The sequence below is a fragment of the Cetorhinus maximus genome, chromosome 9 (assembly GCF_964194155.1).
Source record: "Cetorhinus maximus chromosome 9, sCetMax3.hap1.1, whole genome shotgun sequence".
Taxonomy (NCBI): domain Eukaryota; kingdom Metazoa; phylum Chordata; class Chondrichthyes; order Lamniformes; family Cetorhinidae; genus Cetorhinus; species Cetorhinus maximus.
In genome coordinates, this window is record NC_135887.1 from 51,595,224 (window position 1) to 51,618,721 (window position 23,498).

General features: G+C 44.6%; 1 protein-coding gene across 1 annotated transcript in view; it reads right to left on the bottom strand.

Moving 5' to 3' along the window:
- Positions 1-10,804, bottom strand: part of LOC144684649 (protein spinster homolog 3-like) — a 130,173-nt gene extending 119,369 nt beyond the window's left edge. The window contains exon 1 of the mRNA XM_078548715.1: positions 10,573-10,804. Coding sequence (XP_078404841.1) covers positions 10,573-10,777 — 205 coding nt within the window. The 5' untranslated portion in view covers positions 10,778-10,804. The remainder of the gene's footprint in view (positions 1-10,572) is intronic.
- Between the last annotated feature and the right edge of the window lie 12,694 nt (positions 10,805-23,498).

The window sequence follows — 23,498 nt, forward strand, 5'->3', positions numbered from 1 at the left end:
AATATCACTTATCAGGGTGGTTCACTTGCAATTGGTAAGTGCTTTTCTCAGGCACTCAGGCCAAGTGTGGAGCCCATAGGAGCCAGGAGAAAACCATCAAATCACAAAAAGTTGGTATACAGATGCAGCAAGTGGTTAGGAAGGCAAATGGAATGTTGGAGTTTATTGAAAGGGGAATGAAATATAAACGTAGGGAAATTGTGCTACAGTTGTGCAGGGAGACTACATCTGGAGTACAGTTGTGGTCACCTTACTTAAGAAGGGATATAATTACATTAGAAGCAGTTCAGAGATGGTTCACTTGACAGATTCCTGGGTTGAAGGAGTTATCTTATGAAGAAAGGTTGAACAGGTTGCATCCATTGGAGTTTAGACAAATGAGGTGATCTTATTAAAACATATAAGATCCGACAGAACTTGACAAGGTGGATGCTGAGAGGATGTTTCCCCTTATGGAAGAGACTGGAACTAGGAGACACCACTGAAAAATAAAGGGTCTTCCATTTAAGATAGAAATGAGGAGAATTTTTTTCTCTCAGAGAGCTGTTAGTCTGTGGAATTCTCTTCTCCAGAGAGCAGTGGAAGCTAGGTCATTGAGTAATATTCATGCTAGTTAGATAGATTCTTGATTGACAAGGGAGTCAAAGGATATTGCAGGTAGACAGGAAAGTAGAGTTGAAGCCACAATCATATCAGCCATGATCTTACTGAGTATCGGAGCAGGCGTGAGGGGCCGAATGACCTACTCCTGTTCCTAATGCATATGTTTGTATATTTATGTTCACATGTAAATTCTGACTAGTACAAATTGAAGGTGGCAAGGACCACCTTCATAGATGTGACCAAAAATGGCAATGACACCGCACTCTACCATGTTAAAAATAGCAGTGAGACACTGTAAGCATCTAACATGCACATTGTCAAACAAGGAGTAATTACTGGGCAGACCAGGCTTGTATCGGCTGGAGTTTAGAAGAGTAAGAGGTGACTTGACTGAAACATGTAGGGCAGGATTTTCAGGTCGTCGGGCGGGCCCGGGATGGCGGGGAAACAATCCGCCACGCGCAATTGGCTCCTGACCGCGATTTCACGCTGGCTGGCCAGCCAACGTGAAACATGCGCTGAAAAGCTCAGCGTTGCCGGGGTGGGGGCAGAAGGAGGGCGAGCGCTGAAATCTGCACGGGTGCAGGGGTGCGCGCACTGAAAGTTCCCTGAAGGCAGAGAGTTGCCTGAGGGAGCTGAAGAATTTTAAAAACAAAAATAAAGATTTTGAAAACCTGAAAAAGATGTCCCCACATAGGACTCCCTCACATGAACATAAACATAATAAAAAATTATGTCAAAGCATATTTTTAAAAATTGCTGTCGGAAACCTCATCCCGCCCATGGATGAGATTTCCTCAAAAATGCAAAGGCCGCCTGGATGGGCAGCAAAAAATCTGTCTTAATTAATACTTTAATGACCTTAATAGGTCTCTTAATTGTCGGCGGGCACGCTGCTGACTCTCACGTGCGCTCACTGACTGAAATATCTTGCCAGAGCGCGATGATGTCAGAATGCTCACCCGATATCATCGCACCCTATTTTATGCCTGATCCGCACACGTCCACCTGCGGGACATAAAATTCTGCCCGTAAGATCCTGAGAGGTCTTGACAGGGTGGATGTGGAGAGGATGTTTCCTCTTGTAGAAGAATCTAGAACTAGAGAGTCACTGTTTAAAAATAAGGGGTCGCCCATTTAAAACAGAGATGAGAAGAAATTATTTCACTCAGAGGGTCATGAGTCTTTGGAACTCTCTTCCTGAAAAGATGGTGAGAGCAGAGTCTTTGAATATTTTTAAGGCAGAGTTGGATGGATTCTTAGTAAGCAAGGGGGTGATAGGTTATCGGGGGCGGATGGGATGCAGTTTCAGGTTACTATCAGATCAGCCATGATCTTATTAAATGGTGGAGCAGGCTCGAGGGGCTAAATGGCCTACTCCTGCTCCTTGTTCGTATGTAGTTAAAAATTCATAGGTGTTTAAAGGCAACAGGTTTTTAAAGACAAGTAGAGAATTTTGGGGAGATAATAGAGCTACAATAGGCTGATTTCTGTGCTGTAAAATGCTATGGTTCTATGACTATATTGCTTAAAACCTTCTAGAAATTTCAAAACACAGCAGCTAATGAATAAATAACTGGTTAAATTGACCAATCGGCAGAAAATTTCTGAGGTCAATAATAAAATGAACATTTCATTTTGAAACAGTGTGAGAGTGCTGGCTGGAAGTTTTGCCCGGGTGAAAATTAAGATAAACTGAAGCTCGCAAGAAGGAGCTTGCGTCATGTAGAATGAGAGAGCAGGAAGAGGCCACTTCTGTAATCTCTGTCACGGTCGTGTGGTATTACAAGGCTCTTAAAGAGGACCTTAAAATTGTCTTTTTCCCCTTTAACCTGACCCAATACCAGCTCTAGCTAGCTGTGTGTACAGGAAGCTTATTGAATCACACAACCGTACAAAAAGAGGCTGTTTGATCCATTGTGCCTGAATCAGCTCTCTGAAAGAGCGATCCATGTAGTTCCCATATTCTACTGCCAATTCCCCATTCCCCTTCCAGTGTTTTACTTCCAACTATGTTTTCACTATTTCCACATTGGTGCTGTGCATCAATATTATTGGCAATTACATGGTTAAGGTTTAATGGCAAATAGATTATTAAACAGACGATGGGTATTTGTACAACTATAAATGGGGATAGCTGGGACACTGGTGGGGTGCAGGAGTGTTGAGTCTGTACTAAGTCAATAAACTCTCTCTTCGAGGAAAGACTCTGACTTAGTTTTGACTTCACCAATTAGCTTGGATCCGTAAAACACTGTGTACGCAAAAATACGCAGTATGGCTGGGAATGTCACTCGGATCAGGCCCTGATATGCCTAAACCAGCTTCTAAAGCTGGAAATCTGCTCCATTCCCTCAAGATATCCCACAAAATTGACACAGAAACAGACCATTCAGCCCAACTGGTCAAATTTCCAGTCAAAACTCCTTCCACCCAAATTCATCTAATCTTCTACCCTATTAATATTAATTTAAATTGAACAAGATCTCCTCCTCTCTCTCTCTCTCTCCTTGGTTCAAATTTCATGTCCCCTCACGCCTTTGTGAACTACTTTGGAATACTTATCCATATTAAAGGCATTATGTAAATCCAATTGTTGTAATTTCACTTCCTCACAGTGAGCAGAGTTCTGCTCACCAGAACCAGTGATCCCAAAACAGCTACGGGCCCTGGCGGTAAGCCAATAAAAAAGATTGAAGTTTTTTTTGGTACTGCCAAACAGAAAGCGCCAAATTCAATACCAAGACCCAAACCCAAAGAGCAACAAATTAGCTTTAGACCCCTCATCCCCAAATATTATTTCCATGTGGAAGGGCAGATAGAACCAAGATTCACCTGTGGCAGAACGCTGAGTCAGAGGGTAATTTGTTCAAGCACCCCTCCAGAAACATGAGAACATAATACAGGCTCACCCCTCACCATTGTCAGACCCACACGCCTCACCATTGTCAGACCCACACGCCTCACCATTGTCAGGCCCACACCCCTCACTATTGTCAGACCCACACCCCTCACTATTGTCAGATCCACACCCCTCACCATTGTCAGACCCACACCCGTCAACATTGTCTGACCCTCATTCCTCACGATTGTCAGACACACATCCCTCACCATTGTCAGACCCTCATCCCTCACTATTGTCAGACCCTCATCCCTCACTATTGTCAGACCCACACCCCTCACTCCTGTCAGACCCACATCCCTCACTATTGTCAGGCCTCATCCCTCACTATTGTCAGGCCCTCATCCCTCACTCCTGTCAGACCAACGTCCCTCACTATTGTCAGGCCTCATCCCTCACTATTGTCAGGCCCTCATCCCTCACTCCTGTCAGACCCACACCCCTCACTATTGCCAGACCCACACCCCTCACTATTGTCAGAGCCACACCCCTCACAAGTGTCAGGCCCTCATCCCTCACTATTGTCAGATCCACACCCCTCACTATTGTCAGGCACACACCCCTCACTATTGTCAGATCCGCACCCCTCACTATTGTCAGATCCACACCCCTCACTATTGTCAGGCCCTCATCCCTCACTATTGTTAGATCTACACCCCTCACTATTGTCAAATCCACACCCCTCACGATTGTCAGATCCAACCCCTCACTATTGTCAGATCCGCATTCCTCACTATTGTCAGATCCACAACCCTCACTATTGTCAGGCCCTCATCCCTCACTATTGTCAGATACACACCCCTCACTATTGTCAGAGCCACACCCCTCACTATTGTCAGGCGCTCATCCCTCACTATTGTCAGACCCACACCCCTCACCATTGCCAGACCCACACCTCTCACCATTATCAGACCCACACCCCTCACCATTGTCAGACACACACCCCTCACTCCTGTCAGACCCACATCCCTCACTATTGTCAGGCCTCATCCCTCACTATTGTCAGGCCCTCATCCCTCACTCCTGTCAGACCAACGTCCCTCACTATTGTCAGGCCTCATCCCTCACTATTGTCAGGCCCTCATCCCTCACTCCTGTCAGACCCACACCCCTCACTATTGCCAGACCAACACCCCTCACTATTGTCAGAGCCACACCCCTCACAAGTGTCAGGCCCTCATCCCTCACTATTGTCAGATCCACACCCCTCACTATTGTCAGGCACACACCCCTCACTATTGTCAGATCCACACCACTCACAATTGTCAGATCCACACCCCTCACAAGTGTCAGGCACTCATCCCGCACCATTGTCAGATCCACACCACTCACTATTGTCAGACCCACACCCCTCACCATTGTCAGATATACACACATCACTATTGTCAGATCCGCACCCCTCACTATTGACAGATCCACACCCCTCACTATTGTCAGATCCACACCCCTCACTATTGTCAGATCCACACCCCTCACTATTGTCAGGCCCTCATCCCTCACTATTGTTAGATCTACACCCCTCACTATTGTCAAATCCACACCCCTCACGATTGTCAGATCCAACCCCTCACTATTGTCAGATCCGCACTCCTCACTATTGTCAGATCCACAACCCTCACTATTGTCAGGCCCTCATCCCTCACTATTGTCAGATACACACCCCTCACTATTGTCAGAGCCACACCCCTCACTATTGTCAGGCGCTCATCCCTCACTATTGTCAGACCCACACCCCTCACCATTGCCAGACCCACACCTCTCACCATTATCAGACCCACACCCCTCACCATTGTCAGACACACACCCCTCACTATTGTAAAACCTCATCCCTCACTATTATCAGACCCAAATCCCTCACTATTGTCAGGCTCTCATCCCTCACTACTGTCAGATCTACACCCCTCACTACTATCAGATCCACACCCCTCACGATTGTCAGTTCCACGCCCCTCATTATTGTCAGACCCTCATCCCTCACCATTGTCAGACCCACACCCCTCACTATTGTCAGACCCTCATCTGTCACTATTGTCAGACCCACACCCCTCACAATTGTCAGAGCCACCACCCCTCACTATTGTCAGGCGCTCATCCCTCACTATTGTCAGATCTACACCCCTCACTACTATCAGATCCACACCCCTCACGATTGTCAGTTCCACGCCCCTCATTATTGTCAGACCCTCATCCCTCACCATTGTCAGACCCACACCCCTCACTATTGTCAGACCCTCATCTGTCACTATTGTCAGACCCTCATCACTCAACATTGTCAAGCCCACACCCCTCACTATTGTCCGATCCACACCCCTCACTATTGTCAGATCCGCACCCCTCACGATTGTCAGAACCACACCCCTCACCATTGTCAGGCCCACACCCCTCACAATTGTCAGGCCCTCATCCCTCACTATTGTCAGATCTACACCCCTCACTATTGTCAGATCCACACTCCTCACGATTGTCAGATGCACACCCCTCACAATTGTCAGGCCCTCATCCCTCACTATTGTCAGATCCACACCCCTCATGATTGTCAGATCCACACTCCTCACTATTGTCAGATCTGCACCTCTCACTATTGTCAGGCCCAAATCCCTCACTATTGTCAGATCCACACCCCTTACTATTGTCAGGCCCTCATCCCTCACTATTGTCAGATCTACACCACTCATTATAGTCAGATCCGTACCCCTCACAATTGTCAGATCCACACCCCTCACTATTGTCAGATCTGCACCCCTCACTATTGTCAGGCCCTCATCCCTCATTATTGTCTGATCCCCACCCCTCACTATTGTCAGGCTCTCATCCCTCACTATTCTCATATCCACACCCCTCACTATTGTGAGACCCTCATTCCTCACTATTGTCAGACCCACACGCCTCACCATTGTCAGACGCACCTCCCTCACAATTCCCAGACTCACACCCCTCACCATTGTCTGACCCTCATCCCTCACGATTGTCAGACCCACACCCCTCACTCCTAACAGACCCACATCCCTCACTATTGTAGGGCCTCATCCCTCACTATTGTCAGGCCCTCATCCCTCACTCCTGTCATACCCACGTCCCTCACTCATGTCAGGCCTCATCCCTCACTATTGTCAGGCCCTCATCCCTCACTATTGTCAGGCCCTCATCCCTCACTATTGTCAGGCCCACACCCCTCACTATTGTCAGATCCACACCACTCACAATTGTCAGACCCAAACACCTCACAAGTGTCAGGCCCTCATCCCTCACTATTGTTAGATCCACACCCCTCACTATTGTCAGGCCTACACCCCTCACTATTGTCAGATCCACACCACTCACAATTGTCAGACCCACACCCCTCACAAGTGTCAGGCCCTCATCCCTCACCATTGTCAGACCCACACCACTCACCATTGTCAGATCCACACCCCTCACCATTGTCAGACCCACACCCCTCACTATTGTCAGATCCACACCCCTCACTATTGGCAGATCCACACCCCTCACTATTGTCAGATCCACACCCCTCACTATTGTCAGATCCGCACCCCTCACTATTATCAGGTCCACGCCCCTCACTATAGTCAGACCCTCGTCCCTCACTATTGTCAGATCCACAACCCTCACTATTGTCAGAGCCACATCCCTCACTATTGTCAGATCCACACCCCTTACTATTGTCAGGCCCTCATCCCTCACTATTGTCAGATCTACACCACTCATTATATTCAGATCCGTACCCCTCACGATTGTCAGATCCACACCCCTCACTATTGTCAGGTCTGCACCCCTCACTATTGTGAGGCCCTCATCCCTCATTATTGTCTTATCCCCACCCCTCACTATTGTCAGGCTCTCATCCCTCACTATTCTCATATCCACACCCCTCACTATTGTGAGACCCTCATTCCTCACTATTGTCAGACCCACACCCCTCACCATTGTCAGACGCACCCCCCTCACAATTCCCAGACTCACACCCCTCACTATTGTCAGACCCACACCCCTCACTCCTAACTGACTCACATCCCTCACTATTGTCAGGCCTCATCCCTCACTATTGTCAGGCCCTCATCCCTCACTCCTGTCATACCCACGTCCCTCACTCATGTCAGGCCTCATCCCTCACTATTGTCAGGCCCTCATCCCTCACTATTGTCAGGCCCTCATCCCTCACTATTGTCAGGCCCACACCCCTCACTATTGTCAGATCCACACCACTCACAATTGTCAGACCCAAACCCCTCACAAGTGTCAGGCCCTCATCCCTCACTATTGTTAGATCCACACCCCTCATTATTGTCTGGCCCACACCCCTCACTATTGTCAGATCCACACCACTCACAATTGTCAGACCCACACCCCTCACAAGTGTCAGGCCCTCATCCCTCACCATTGTCAGACCCACACCACTCACCATTGTCAGATCCACACCCCTCACCATTGTCAGACCCACACCCCTCACTATTGTCAGATCCACACCCCTCACTATTGGCAGATCCACACCCCTCACTATTGTCAGATCCACACCCCTCACTATTGTCAGATCCGCACCCCTCACTATTATCAGGTCCACACCCGTCACTATTGTCAGACCCTCGTCCCTCACTATTGTCAGATCCACGACCCTCACTATTGTCAGAGCCACATCCCTCACTATTGTCAGAGCCACACCCCCCACTATTGTCAGACCCATACCCATCACCATTGTCAGGCGCACCCCCTTCACAATTGTAAAACTCACACCCCTCACCATTGTCTGACCCCCATCCCTCACTATTGTCAGATCTACACCCCTCACTATTGTCAGATCCACACCCCTCACCATTGTCTGACCCACACCACTCACTATTGTCAGACCCACATTCCTCACTATTGTCAGATCCACACCCATCACTATTGTCAGATCCGGACCCCTCACTATTGTTAGAACCTCATCCCTCACCATTGTGAGACCCTAACCCTTCACTATTGTCAGATCCGCACCCCTCACTACTGTCAGATCCACACCCCTCACTATTGTGAGACCCTCATTCCTCACTATTGTCAGATCTAAACCCTCACTATTGTGAGGCCCTCATCCCTCACTATTGTCAGATCTACACCCCTCACTATTGTGAGGCGTTCATCCCTCACTATTGTCAGATCTACTCCCTTCACTATTGTCAGACCCTCATCCCTCACGATTGTCAAACCCTCATCCCTCACCATTATCTGACCCACACCTCTCACTCCTGTCAGACCCACACCCCTCACTATTGTCAGATCCACACCACTCACTATTGTCAGACCCACAACCCTCATTATTGTCAACCCACACCCCTCACTCCTGTCAGACCCTGATCCCTCACTATTGTCAGACCCACACTCCTCACTATTGTCAGACCCACACCCCTCACTCCTGTCAGACCTTGATCCCTCACTATTGTCAGGCCCTCATCTCTCACTATTGTCAGGCCCTCATCGCTCACCATTGTCAGACCCACACCCCTCACTATTGTCAAACCCTCATCCCTCACTATTGTCAGACCCACACCCCTCACAATTGTCAGAGCCACCACCCCTCACTATTGTCAGGCGCTCATCCCTCACTATTGTCAGACCCACACCCCTCACCATTGCCAGACCCACACCTCTCACCATTATCAGACCCACACCCCTCACCATTGTCAGACCAACACCCCTCATCATTGTCAGATCCACACCCCTCACCACTGTCAGACCCACACCCCTCAGTATTGTCAGGCCCAATCCCCTGACCTATGCCAGACATACATCCTCAACATTGCCAGGCTTCCATTGTGACAAATGTCAAAATGGATGGGGTGCCAAGAGAGGGATGGGGAAGGTGGGACAGCTTAGGAAATTAGGAAAGGGCACAATCTCCATGAAAACAGTGCCCTGAAAAAGTACTTTCAGATACACATTGCAGTGATATAAACATCATCAAAACAAATCACCACTGCCTCCTGTAATGTAATTGAAATGGCATCTGTTATTCTGTATCTGCAAATGATGTTTTGCTAAACAGTTTCCAAAAACCTCTTCCTCTATATATAGCAGTAATAGTGTAAATCTTCAAATAATAATCTCTGGCACAATCCAGGTAGCTGCTAAATTGAAATATTCAGAAGCAAGGTAGTTGCATCATTAAACCATCGTTAATAAAAGTTTTTTTTTACTATAGCTCTGGTTAACAAGCTATAGAACATTTCAAAGTATATTCCACCCACGTCCTTACCTCAGGAGGGCAGTAGCAGCAATGTTGTGGGAACACCGCCTCCTGCAAGTTCCCCTCCAAGTCACACACCACCCTGACTAGGCCATTCCTTCATGGATGCTGAGTCAGTGACCTGGCATTTCTGTAGGAGCAACTTGATCACAAGGGTTGGTTCAACCACCACCTTCTCAAGACAGCCGGGCACAGGCAGTAAATGTGAACCTCCCAGCTTCGCCCACTTTTGAAGAATTATTTTTTTTAAAAGATTTTGAAGTTTCCAGGGCCATTCCTGAAAGATGTGATTGTGAAGGGATCGAGAACAAGAGGGCACACATTTAAAACAATTGCCAATGAGAAGTAAAAACAATATGAGAAAAATCGTTTTCAGACAACGAGTGGTTCGGGTCTGGAACGCACTGCCTGAGAGTGTGGTGGAGGCAGGTTCAATCGAGGCAGACTATTATCTGAAGAGGAGGAATGTGCAGGGTCACAGGGAGAAGAATTATACTAGGTGAATTGCTCATTCGGAGAGCTGGTGCAGACACAATGGGCCAAATGGCCTCATTTTGTACTGTAACAATTCTGTAATTCTGAAATGCAAATTATAAAAATGTATCTTACTCCTTTCCAGATTGTTGCCCCACCTGCCCTTGAACAGAATGTTGGGGGTGGGAGGTGCGTTGTGGAGAGGGGTAAGTGGAGGTTGAACTTGGGGCAACGGATGCTGCCATCACTTCTGGGAATACTAGTCCCTGTCAGTTTTGCCCCAGTTTTGGGGTAATGGTTTCAAGCAGAGGACAGTTTAATCGACCTGAAAGGGATAGGAGAGTGGCTGGGAAGCAACAGGAAATGGGCAAGCTCTCACCTGCAATGATAAAGCGATCCATGTAGTTTAGGAGGTTAATGAGAAACAGGATGAAGATCACGATGTAGGACCTGGTCGGGGATATGTAGAAGCGTCCGCTGTCGCTGAACTGGACATTGTCCGGCTCTGCTTCCGGTCTCCCCATTGACTGGTACTTGACTGTGGGGGAGCGATCCCTGGGCTGGGAGTCACTGTCACCTTCCATGTGCGTACTGCTTCGAGAGACAGGGTTTTGCTGGAAACACTTCGTTGGAAAGTTCTTGTAGTTCTGCTAAAGTAACGGAAGAAATCCCCCTAGCGACAAATCAAAAACCAGTGGACTGCACTGCTCTCTACAGCAGAGGTGCTGCAGGAACATAAACCTGCTCATTCGAAGGGTCCTTACCCCACTCAGTACCAGCCATATCTTTCTGTGACCAGTTTGATTTGTTTTAACAGGGCGAGTGCAGCAATTTCAGAAAACTGACCAGGAGGTGGGCAGCAGGGCTGTCAACTGTCAAACTGCCTTGTGAAGACTTTATCAAGCACCTTTTGTTCTTCAGTCCTTTCTTAGCTAAAGGCAAAATGGAAAATCCTGAAGATGCTGGCAATGTGAACCAAAATCAGAGGAAACCATGCAAAGGCCCATCAGGCCGGTCTGAACCTGTGCAGAGATACGTTGAGATGGCATATTAGGCAGAATTTGCTGGGCAAGTGATGATGAGTTTAATGCAATAGCCATCATCAACATCAAAACACCCCCTAATTTGTGATGAGGATACGCCATCCATTGTAAATTGCCGCAAATGGTTGAATGATTTGTGTCACTGCTCGCTATCCACCTCCTGGTCAGCTTTCTGAAATTGCTGCACTTGTCCTGTTAAAACAAATTAAATTGGCCACGGAAAGATATGGCTGGTATTTAGTGAGGTAAGGACCCTTTTAATGAGGAAGTTTATGTTCCTGCAATGCCATTCTCATTCCTACAGGTATAAATTGTTTGTAGCAGTTTAAAAAAAGCTTTCAAATGTTCTAATTTTTCTGGTACTTTTCCTTCCTGTCTCTTTCCTCTCTCTCTCTCTCCCCTAAACCAATCAGCCCTGACCTCTCTTTATTTCACTTTTTGTATCTATTTCAACTCCAAATTATTCTGATTCCTTCTCCATCCCTCTGTTTCTTTCCCTATTCTTAAATCTCATTGGGTTGGACAGCACACTGTTGTTCCCTTCTTTCCCCAGGGTTACAGATACCCCATTAACATAACATTGATTTCATCATGCTGCTATTGGCTGCACTTCCAGCAATTTGTGGCATAAAAAATGTTTGAGCGGAAGGATCAGGAAAAAGATCTAACAAACATGGCACACTGCAACTTGCCCATTTCAGCAAATTCTAGACCACTGGATGTAGACCCCTGGTCAGAACACAGAAGCCTTCAGAAGGCCCACACTAACATGGGCACACATATAGACAATGGTCACTGAACACAAATCAGGAGCAGAAACCCTGAATGTTTCTTGCAATTTCTACTCCAGGTGGAGAGGGGAGACCATTCAGCCCATCTTGGTTCAACTATTGAGATCAGCCCAACGTTCTTTCCATTAATGAATTACAAAGTTAGTTGAGGATGTAAGCTGTGAGGAGGAAAAAAGAGGTGTGAAAGAATATAGACAGGCTACATGAGTGGGCAAGAAGGTGGCAGATGGGATATAATGTGGGGAAGTGTGAGGTTATTCACATTGGTATTAATAATATTAGTGTAGGGGTAATGTTACTGGATTAATAATCCAGAAGCTTGCACAAATGCTCCAGAGAGATGCGTTCAAATCCCACCACAGCAGCAGATGAAATTAAAATTCAATAAAACTGGAATAAAGAGCTACTCTCAGTAATGGTGACCATGGAGCTACCAAATTATCATTAAAACCCATCTAGTTCACTGATGTCCTTTCGAGATGGAAATCTGCTGACCCTATGCAGTCTGGACTTCATGTGACTCCAGACTCACAGCAACATAATTGACTCTTAACTTCCCTCTGAAATGGCCTAGGAGGGCAGTAGGTTCTATCAAACCACTATAGAAAAGTTAAAAAGAATAAAACCGAATGGACCATCTGACATCAACTTCAGCATTGGAAATGATAAAGGCACATCCTAATTTGGAACCATATCACTGCATCTTAACTGTCACTGAGCCAAAAAGCTCGAATTCCCTTCCTAACAGCGCTGTGGGTGTTCCTACACCACATGGACTGCAGCGGTTCAAGAAGGTGGCTCACCAGAACCTTTTCAAAGGATTGGAAAAATGCTAATATAACGCCCTTATTCAAAAAGGGGCGGGAGGCAGAAAGTAGGAGACTATAGATTAGTTAGTTTAACATCTGTCATTGGGAAATTGTTGGAATCCATTATTAAGGAAGTAGTAATGGAGCATTTGGAAAGTCAAAATGCAATCCATCAGAGTCAGCATGGTTTTATGAACACTAAATCGTGTTTGACTAATTTGCTAGAGTTCTTTGAAGATGTGACAAGCAAGGTGGATAATAGAGATTCTATAGATGTAGTATATCTGGACTTCCAGAAAGCCTTTGATAAGGTGCCACACAAAAGATTAATATACAAGATAAGATCACACGGAGTTAGGGGTAATATATTAGCTTGGATAGAGGATTGGCTAACCAACAGACAGCAGAGAGTCGGAATAAATGGGTCTTTTTCTGGATGGCAAGCTGTAACTAGTGGGGTGCCACAGGGTTCTGGTCCTTGGGCCCCAACTATTTACAATCTATATTAATGACTTGGATTCAGGGATATAAGGTACTCTAGCTAAATTTGCAGATGACACCAAAATAGGTGGGAAAGTAAGTTGCAATGAAGAAATAAGAAATTTACAATTGGATATGGACAGGTTAGGTGAATGGGCCAAAATTTGGCAGATGGGATTTAACGTGGATAAGTGTGAGGTTATCCATTTTGGTTGGAAGAATAAAAAGGCGACTTATTATTTAAGTGGAGAGAAACTTCAGAATGCTTCAGTGCAGAGGGATCTGGGTGTCCTAGTGTATGAATCGCTGAAAGCTAGTATGCAGGTACGGCAGGTAATAAGGAAGGCAAATGGAATTTTGGCATTTATTGCTAAAGGAAGAGAGTATAAAAATAGGGAAGTGTTGTTGCAACTGTACAAGGCATTGGTGAGACCGCACCTGGTGTACTGTGCACAGTTTTGGTCCCCTTACTTGAGGAAGTATGTAGTTGCATTGGAGGCGGTTCAGAGGAGGTTCACTAGATTGATTCCAGAGATGCGGGGCTTGTCTTATGAGGAGAGATTGAGTAGTTTAGGCCCACACTCGCTAGAGTTTAGAAGGATGAGAGGAGATCTAATTGAGGTATACAAGATGCTAAAGGGGATAGACAAAGTAGACGTGGAGCGGATGTTCCCCTTGTTGGGCATTCTAGAATGAGAGGCCATAGTTTTAGGCTAAGGGGTGGTAGATTTAAATCAGAGATGAGGAGGAATTACTTTTCTCAAAGGGTCGCGAATCTGTGAAATTCACTACCTCAGAGTGCAGTGGGTACCGGGACGCTGAATAAATTTAAGGAGGAAGTGGACAGATGTTTAATTAGTAATGGGTTGAAAGGTTATGCAGAGAGCGGGAAATTGGAGTTGAGGCCGAAATGAGATCAGCATGATCGTACTGAATGGCAGGGCAGGCTTGAGGGGCTGAATTGCCTACTCCTGCTCGTGGTTCTTATGTTCTAAGTAGGGATGCTCACATCTCATGAAAGAATAACAAATAGAAAAGCAAAATTTTTTAAAAGGCATGAAACTTATAAATGTTGATGTTCGAAGAGACTTGGGTGTACTTGTATAACGAACACAAAAAGTTAACATGCAGGTACTGCAAACAATTAGGAAGGCAAACGAGGAGGAACAGTGGAATTGGAAGGGGGAGTTCAGAAATTATGTAATAATTTGGGCCATATTCTATTCATTATTACAATGTGTGTATCTCTGACAAGGCCAAGAATTATTTTTTAAAAAGATGGTGGTGAAGGTTCTCCTTCAACAGTTGTGGTCCATGTGGTGTAGATACTAGCATAGTGCTGTTAGAGGTCGAGCTCCAGAATTTAGACCCAGTAACACCGGCAACATGGAAAATTGCCCAGGTATGTCCTGTACACAAATAACAGGACAAATCCAACCCAGCCAATTACCACCCCATCAGTCTATGCTCCATCATCAGCAAAGTGGTGGAAGGGGTCATCAACAGTGCTATCAAATGGCACTTGCTTAGCAATAACCTGTTCACTGACACTCAGTTTGGATTCCACCATGGTCACTCAGCTTCTGACCTCATTACAGCCTTGGGTCAACCATGGACAAAAGAGCTGAGCTCCAGATGCGTGGTGAGAATGACAGCCCTTGACATCAAGGCAGCACTTGACTGAGTGTGGCATCAAGAAGCCCTAGCAAAACTGAATTCAATGGGAATCAGAGGAAAAACTCTCCTCTGGTTGGAGTCCTACCTAGCACAAAGGAAGATGGTTGTGGTTGTTGGAGGTCAATCATCTCAGTTCAAGAACATCGCTGCAGGAGTTCCTCAGGGTAGTGTCCTCCGCCCAACCATCTTCAGCTGCTCCATCAGAATCGTCAGAAGTGGGGACGTTTGCTAATGTTTACACATGTTCAGCACCATTCACGACTCCTCAGATACTGAAGCAGTCCATGTCCAAATGCAACAAGACCTGGACAATATCCAGGCTCAAGCTGACAAATAGCAAGTAACGTTTGTGCCACACAAGTGCCACGCAATGACCATCTCCAACAAGAGAGAATCTAATGGCATTACCATCGCTGAATCCCCAACTATCAACATCCTGGCGGTTACCATTGACCAGAAATTGAACTGGACTAGCTATATAAATACCATAGTTACAAGAGCAGGTCAGAGGCTGGGAATCGTGCAGTGAGTAACTCACCTCCTGACTCCCCAGAGCCTGTCCACCATCTACAAGCCACAAGTCAGGACTGTGATGGAATACTCCCTACTTGCCTGAGTGAGTGCAGCTCCCACAACACTCAAGAAGCTTGACACCTTCCAGGACAAAGCAGCCCACTTGACTGGCACCACATCCACAAACATTCACTCCCTCCACCACCGACGCACAGTGGCAGCAGTGTGTACCATCTACCAGATACACTGCAGAAACTCACAAAGGCTCCTTAGGCAGCACCTTCCAAACCCACAACCGCTACCATCTAGAAGGACAAGGGCAGCAGATAGATGGGAACACCACCACATGGAAGCTCCCCTTCAAGCCACTCACCATCCTGATTTGGAAATATATCGGCGTTCCTTCACTGGCGCTGGGTCAAAATCCTGGAACTCCCTCGCTAACAGCACTGTGAGTGTACCTATACCACAGGGACTGCAGTGGTTCAAGGAGGCAGCTCACCACCACCTTCTCAAGGGCAATTAGGGGTGAATAATAAATACTGGCCTAGCCAGCAATGTCCACATCCTGTAAAATGAATATTAAAGAATGGTGCTAAGGGTTCTCCTTGAACAATTGTAGTCTATGTGGTGTAGGTACCACCACAGTGCTGTTAGGGAGTGAATTCCAGAATTTGGACCCAGTAACAGTGAAGAAATAGCAATATATATCTAAGTCAGGATGGTATGTGACTTGAAGGAGAACTTGCAAGTGGTAGTGTTCCCATGCACCCATTGCCCTTGTGCTTCTAAGTGATAGACATCCTGGGTTTGGAAGGTGTTGTCAAAGGAGCCATGACAAGTTGATACAGTGCACCTTGTAGATGGTACACACAGCTGCCACTGTGCATCAGTGGTGGAGGGACTGAATGTTTAAGATGTTGGGTGGGATGCCAATCAAGCGGGCTGCTTTGTCCTAGATGGTGTCAAGCTTCTTGAATGTTGTTGTAGCTGCACTCATCCAGGCAAGTGGAGAGTGTTCCATCACACTCCTGACTTGTGCCTTGTAAGCAGTGGAGAGGTTTGGAAAGTTGGTGTTTGGCTCACTCACTGCAGAATTCCTAGTCTCTGACTCGTTGGAGGAGCCATTTATGTCATCGACTCAGTTAAGTTTCTGATCAGTGGTGACACCAGGAAATTAATGATGGGGGATTCAGTGATGGTAATGCCATTGAATGTAAAGATGGGTAAGTGGTAGAACAGTGGCCGGTGAAATTCGATGTGGAAATATAAGCGCAAAAAGCATAACAAAAGGAGGAAAGATTGACGACTTGCATGTTTTGTGAATAGTGGTGAAATAGCCATTGCTGAATTTGGAAGAGACCTAGGAATTTTAGTAGATTCAAAGATAAACATGTTCAACCAAAGCAGAATAGCAGTCAAAATGCTAATATCATGTTAAACTATATACCCAAAACAGTAGAGCTTACCTCAGAGTAAGCAATGACTAAACTCATCAAGCCACACCATGGCTCAGTTCTGTTTTATTTTATTCATTCATGAGGATGTGGGCTTCACTAACAAGACCAGCATTTGTTGCCAACCCTAATTGCCCTTGAATTGAATGGCTTGCTAGGCCATTTCAGATGGCAGTTAAGAGTCAACCACATTACTGTGGATCTGGAGTCACATGTAGGCCAGATCAGGTAAGGACAGCAGATTTCTTTCCCTAAAGGGTATTAGTGAACCAGATGGGTTTTTACAACAATCAATGACAGTTTCATGGTCACCATTATTGAGACTAGCTTTATATTCCAGATTTTATTAATTGAATTTAAATTCCACCAACTGCCGTGATGGAATTTGAACCCGTGTCCCCAGAGCATTAGCCTGAGTCTTTGGATTACTAGTCTAGTGTCATTAGCACTATGCTACCATCTCCCCATTGAAGTTTAACATGGAAATATAAGTGCAAAAAGCAACACAAAAGGAGGAAAGATAGATGACTTGCATGTTTTGTGAATGGTGAAATAGCTATTGATGAATTTGGAAGAGACCTAGGAACTTTAGCAGATTCAAAGGTAATCAACCAAAGCAGAATAGCAGTCAAAAAAGCTAATATCATTAAACTATACAACAAAAACCTCTACCGCCTTGTTACCAGGAAACAAAGAGAAGGTCAAGCACTGGGTCAATGCCAAGAAAAAGCATGAGGCTGACCCCCAGTGTCAGGATCCTGAGTTATGAAAGACAAGAGAGACTTGGGCTTTTACACCTGGAAGATGAGAGGTCATCTTTTAAAGTTTTATTAGATCCTTCAGGATATAGATAAATATGACTTTAAATTAAACTGTTGCATTACCAAAAGCATGTTAAAAGGGCACAGGTTCACATTATGGTAAAATGGTAATTTTATATGGATAGCAGCAAGATCTTCTTCATACAGAAAGTGATCAACCTGTGGAATAAACTTTCAGCTAGAGGAGGAAAAAGCCTGGAATTATTTAAGGAAAGGATGCTACAATATTGCTGAAAAAAGAAAGACACGTCTCTACTTGACAGTTAACTATCAGTCACCATCAGTGGTGCATTCTCCATAGCAACGCCACTTGCCATCCAATCAGCACTGTCTTCACATAAATTATTGTTTTCCCCCTTATATTGGTATTCTTGTGGGTGTCCTAATGAGTGCAATACGAAAAGCTTAGACATGTCTCTTTTTTCAGCAATACTCAAGTTCTGTATTACCAAACGACTATATGCTACAATATATTAGGATCTCTATTGATGGATGAAAGAAGATTGGCTGAATGAATTTTCTCATCCATAGCTCTCCTGTGAACTAGTAATAACAAAGCCTGATTGACTGTTCACTCATCTCATTGCTATTTGCTGGATCTTGCCATGTATAAATTTACTGCTATATTTGCATTTTTAGGGTAACAGACACAGTTGGTTCTACACAAACTGCTTTAAGTTGCTTCTGGGAAATGTTTACAAACTCCTATTCAATTATGGGGACTGGTTCAATGTTAACTTCATTAGGTTTGTCACTTTTTATTTGTATGATATACTAACTACTGAAATGTCTTTCCTCTACACTCTTTGTCAGAAACCCGGATTTCAATTGCCTGCAAGTCCACTCAGCAGAGACTCTTTGGATCTACAATCCAATCCTGTCTTTAAACACTGCACCTGTGTAAAAGACAGTATAAATCTGATGGTCTGTTATGGGCTGGCAGTAGAGTATATAAAAACACTTTGGAGATGAGATATATTTAACGTAATATTGCCAGTGTAGTTAACAATTATATAAATGGAAGGTAAAGGGGTATTTCTAATTAAGGTTTTTAATAATTAAAGGGTAGATAGAGGAAAACTATTTCCTCTGGTGGGAGAGTCCAGAGAAGGGAACACGATCTTCAAAACTAGAGTGAGGCTGTTCAGCAATGATTTCAGAAAGCACATCTTCAAAGGGTGGTGGGCATCTGGAACTGTCCCCAAAAATCTGTTGATGCTGTGTCACTTGAAAATTTCAAAGCTAAGATTGATATATTTTTGTTAGGCAATGTTATTAAAGGTTACAGAACCAAAGCAGATAAATTCAGTCAAGATACAGATCAGTCATAATCTAATTGAAAGGAGGATCAGCTTCGAGGTGCTGAATGACCTGCTTCTCTGTAGGGATAAGTTCCCTGCTCTCGCACACCTGCTGCAAAGTTTTGCCTGCCACATGTTTGTATCAGAAAATCATGTGCCTTCAGCCTGCAATTCTTTGTCCATTAATTATAACAGAGAAAACCCATGGGCCACATAGAGATTTCCTGATTCATGCTCCCAGATTGGCATGACTCCTCAATTTACCCTTGCTTGTTTTTAAAATAAGATTCTGGTGGTACAGCAAGCTGCCTTTCAGTTTCAAAGAGCTGACAGTCATGTTGTCAGTCGGAATAGGCCAAAGCTCAGGCAGAGGGCTGTAGAGCAGTGATCAATGTATTGCTTTCAATGTGCAAGTGCAATGTTCCACTTCCCTTCCAAGAAAATACCAAATGAAGCAAAGTGCTGACTGCGTTAGAAATTAAGATTGAGAAATAGTAAAAGAACTACATTTTATGCATTACACTACATTACGCTTATATTAATCCGCAGTATTTTGCTTTTATCTTTCGCTTATATTAAGTTCCACTTTATATTAAATTCTGTAATTAAATTGTAGAATTTCTAACCTCATAGATACATCCATGTTTCTTCTTTTCTAGACAGTAAATAGATAAAATAGTTTAAACTCCATCCTATCGTGCTGTGGAGACTTTTTGAATCCTGGTCTGTTGAATTAATAATATTGACTGTAAACCATGAGTGAAAATCATGAGGAGGTGATGAACTAGCCTTTTAACTAAACTTGAAAGCAAAACCATTGTACTGAGAGGTGGGAGATAAAGGGACTCCAGGGAAGTTGAGCTCATCCAACTATAATGTGTATATCGTTTGTGACTGCATCTTATGTCATCTCACTGCTGGTTATGCATAGATCTATAACATTTAATCTTTAATAAAACTTCAGGCGTTTGGCTGTGTCGAATTCACCTTGGCATATAGACAAGGTTTGCAGCCACTTACTATAATATTACAAAATCCACATTCCAAATAGTAGCATGTTGTTGGAAATGCAGTAGGTGAATTATATAAAACACTAGTGGATAGTTTTACTTAGGCCGGATTTCACATTCCTTATCTTAACCCCACTATTTTTAAAAATAATTAAGAACATAAAATAAGAATTCGTAGTAGGAATAGGCCATTTGACCCGTCAAGCCTGCTCCACCATTCAATAAGATCACGGCTGATCAGAATTTGGCCTTAACTCCTATCTCTTGCCTGCTTCCCCCATAAATTGCTAGCGGGCACTTATGCAGTCATGCTGCTGCATGAGCAGACTTCATTAAAAATTAGAGGGAGGGAAAGAACTGAGTTGTTTGCAATCACCAGGAAATTGTGCTGCAAATCTAGGTGCCATCCAAAGCTCGGTGAAAGCACCTTCATCTCTGAGTCAGAAGCTGTGCTTCAAACCCCATTCCAGGCTCTTGTAATGACAAGGGAATCAAGGGTTAACATAAGAAATAAGAAACAGTAGCAGGAGTAGGCCATTCAGCCCCTCGAATCTGCTCCACCATTCAATAAGATCATGGCTGATCTGTTGTGGCCTTAACTCCGTTTTCTTGCTTGCCCCCGTAACTCTTGATTTCCTTGTAGATCAAAAATTTGTCCATCACAGCCATGGATAAATGCAATGACCCAGCCTCCACTGCTATCTGGGAAAGGGTCGGGAAAGGGTCCAGAGAAGGTTCACGAGAATGATCCCAGGAATGAAAGGCTTAACATATGAGGAACGTTTGAGGACTCTAGGTCTATACTCGATGGAGTTTAGAAGGATGAGGGGGGATCTGATTGAAATTTACAGAATACTGAAAGGCCTGGATAGAGTGGACGTGGGGAAGATATTTCCATTAGTAGGAGAGACTAGGACCCGAGGGCACAGCCTCGGAGTAAAGGGAAGACCTTTTAGAACAGAGATGAGGAGAAACTTCTTTAGCCAGAGAGTGGTGAATCTATGGAATTCATTGCCACAGAAGGCTGTGGAGGCCAGGTCATTGAGTGTATTTAAGATCAAGATAGATAGGTTCTTGATTGGTAAGGGGATCAAAGGTTACAGGGAGAAGGCGGGAGAATGGGGTTGAGAAACTTATCAGCCATGATTGAATGGCGGAGCAGACTCGATGGGCCGAATGGCCTAATTTCTGCTCCTATGTCTTATGGTCTTAAAGATAGTTCCAAAGATTAACAAACCTTCTAAGAAAAGAAATTCCTCCTCATCTCTATTTTAAATGCAAGACCCCTTATTTTGTAACTGTGCCCCCTAGTTCTAGATACCCCCACAAGAGGAAACATCCTCTGAGCATCTACCCTGTTAAGCCCTCTCAAAATTTTATGTTTCAATAAGATCACCTCTCATTCTTCTAAACTCCAATGAGTATAGGCCCAGCCTGCTCAACCTTTCCTCATAAAATAACCCAGGGATCAGCCTGGTGAACCTTCTCTGAACTGCTTCAAATGCAAGTATATCTCTCCTTAAGTAAGGAGATCAAAACTGTACACAGTACTCCAGGTGTGGTCTCACCAATGCCCTGTACAGTTGTAGCAAATTGCTTCTGAAGTGGCTTAAAGGGGAAACAGTTTGCATTTATTCAACACCATTTGTCTTCAGGATATCCAAAAGCACTTTAATTTTAAATGTATTGCAGGGAAATGCAGAAGCCAATTTGTACACAGCAATACTGAACAATCAGTAATGAGATAAATGAACAATCTGTTTAACAGATGTTAGTTGAGGAATAACTGGGGAGGACTCCCTGCTCTTTTTTGAATAATGCCATGAAATCTTTCATCCCCATCTGAGAAGGTAGAGCCTCAGTTTATTGGCTCATCTGAAAGACAGCCCGTCTGACATTGCTGCACTCCCTCAGCATTGCACTGAAGTGGCAGCCCAGATTACAAGAGTCTGGAGTGGGGTTTGAAGCACAGCTTCTGACTCAGAGATGAAGGTGCTTTCATCGAGTTTTGGATCACATTTAGATTTGCAGCACAATTTCCTGGTGATTGCAAACAACTCAGTTCTTTTGCTCATTCTAATTTTTAATGAAGGCTGCTCATGCAGCAGTATGACTGCATACATGGCTGCTAGCAACAAAACATCAACGATTGAACAAATTATACTTTTTTTATCCAACATTCCTGCACAAGAACAAAGAGCAAAATACTGCAGATGCTGGAATTCTAAAATGAAAACAGAAAATGCCATTAAACGCTCAGCAGGTCAGGCTGCGCCTATGGAGAGAGGGAAAGGTGGGGTTATCATTGCAGGTCAAGAACCTTTTGTCAGCCCTTTTGTCAATAGGTATTCAAAATCATCAGGGGTCTGGACAGGGTAGATAGGAAGAAACTGTTCCCACCCATGAAAGGATTGAAAACAAGAGGGCACAGGTTTAAAGTAATTGGCAAAAGAAACATCAGGAAAAACCTTTTCATGCGGCATGTGGTTAGGGTCTGAATGCACTGCCTGAAAGTATGGTGGAGACAGGTTCAATCGAAGCATTTAAAAGGGAATTAGATTGTTATTTGACAAAAATGTGCAGGGTTACAGGGAGAAACAGCGGAATGGCACTAAGTGAATTGCTCATTTGGACAGTTGGTGCAAACATAATGGGCTGAATAGCCTTCTTCTGTACTGTAACAATTCTGCACATCAACCCTGTTTCTCTCTCCATAGGGCTGCCTGACTTGCTGAGTGATTACTAGCATTTTCTGTGTTTAGTCCTGCAGTAGAGCTTTACTTATGGTCACAGCACTTCTGTGCATACAATGACTTTTAGTGTGCATTACCTGCTTGAAACTATATAATTTATTCAATTTGCTGAAAAAAATCAGCAGAGCAGGATAAGAAGTCGGTGATAAGTACAGGGAGTGAAGTCAGGTGAGCAACATCGTGTTCCAGAGGCAGGAGGAAAAGACAAGCAAACCACCTCTTTGTTAATGGCACTATGATATCAGGTGACCTCTTATCATTCTCACACTCTACCCAAGTCCCACTTGAGCTGAAGTGGGACTTTAACTCCTTGAAATTAAGAGGCCTACCAAAGCTGACAACTTGACTTCAAACAACAGAGATGGACTTTCCTTATTCAAAGTGTCAGAGCAAGAAGCAGTCATACTGCCTTGACACAAAAAAATCTATTGAAAGAGAAGGTACCCCTCAGTTTATTTTTGTCTCCCCAAGACATGTGATCCACTCACTCATACAGTTTGCAGATAATTTCCTGGTAGAAAGCCATAAACTTTACAGGGAAAAAGGTTGGGTAAGAATTTTTACTCATAGTTACAAGTGCAGAACCTCCCGGTTCTGGCCAGGTGCCAAAGATATAAGAAATAAAATGCATTTATATAGCGCCTTTCACC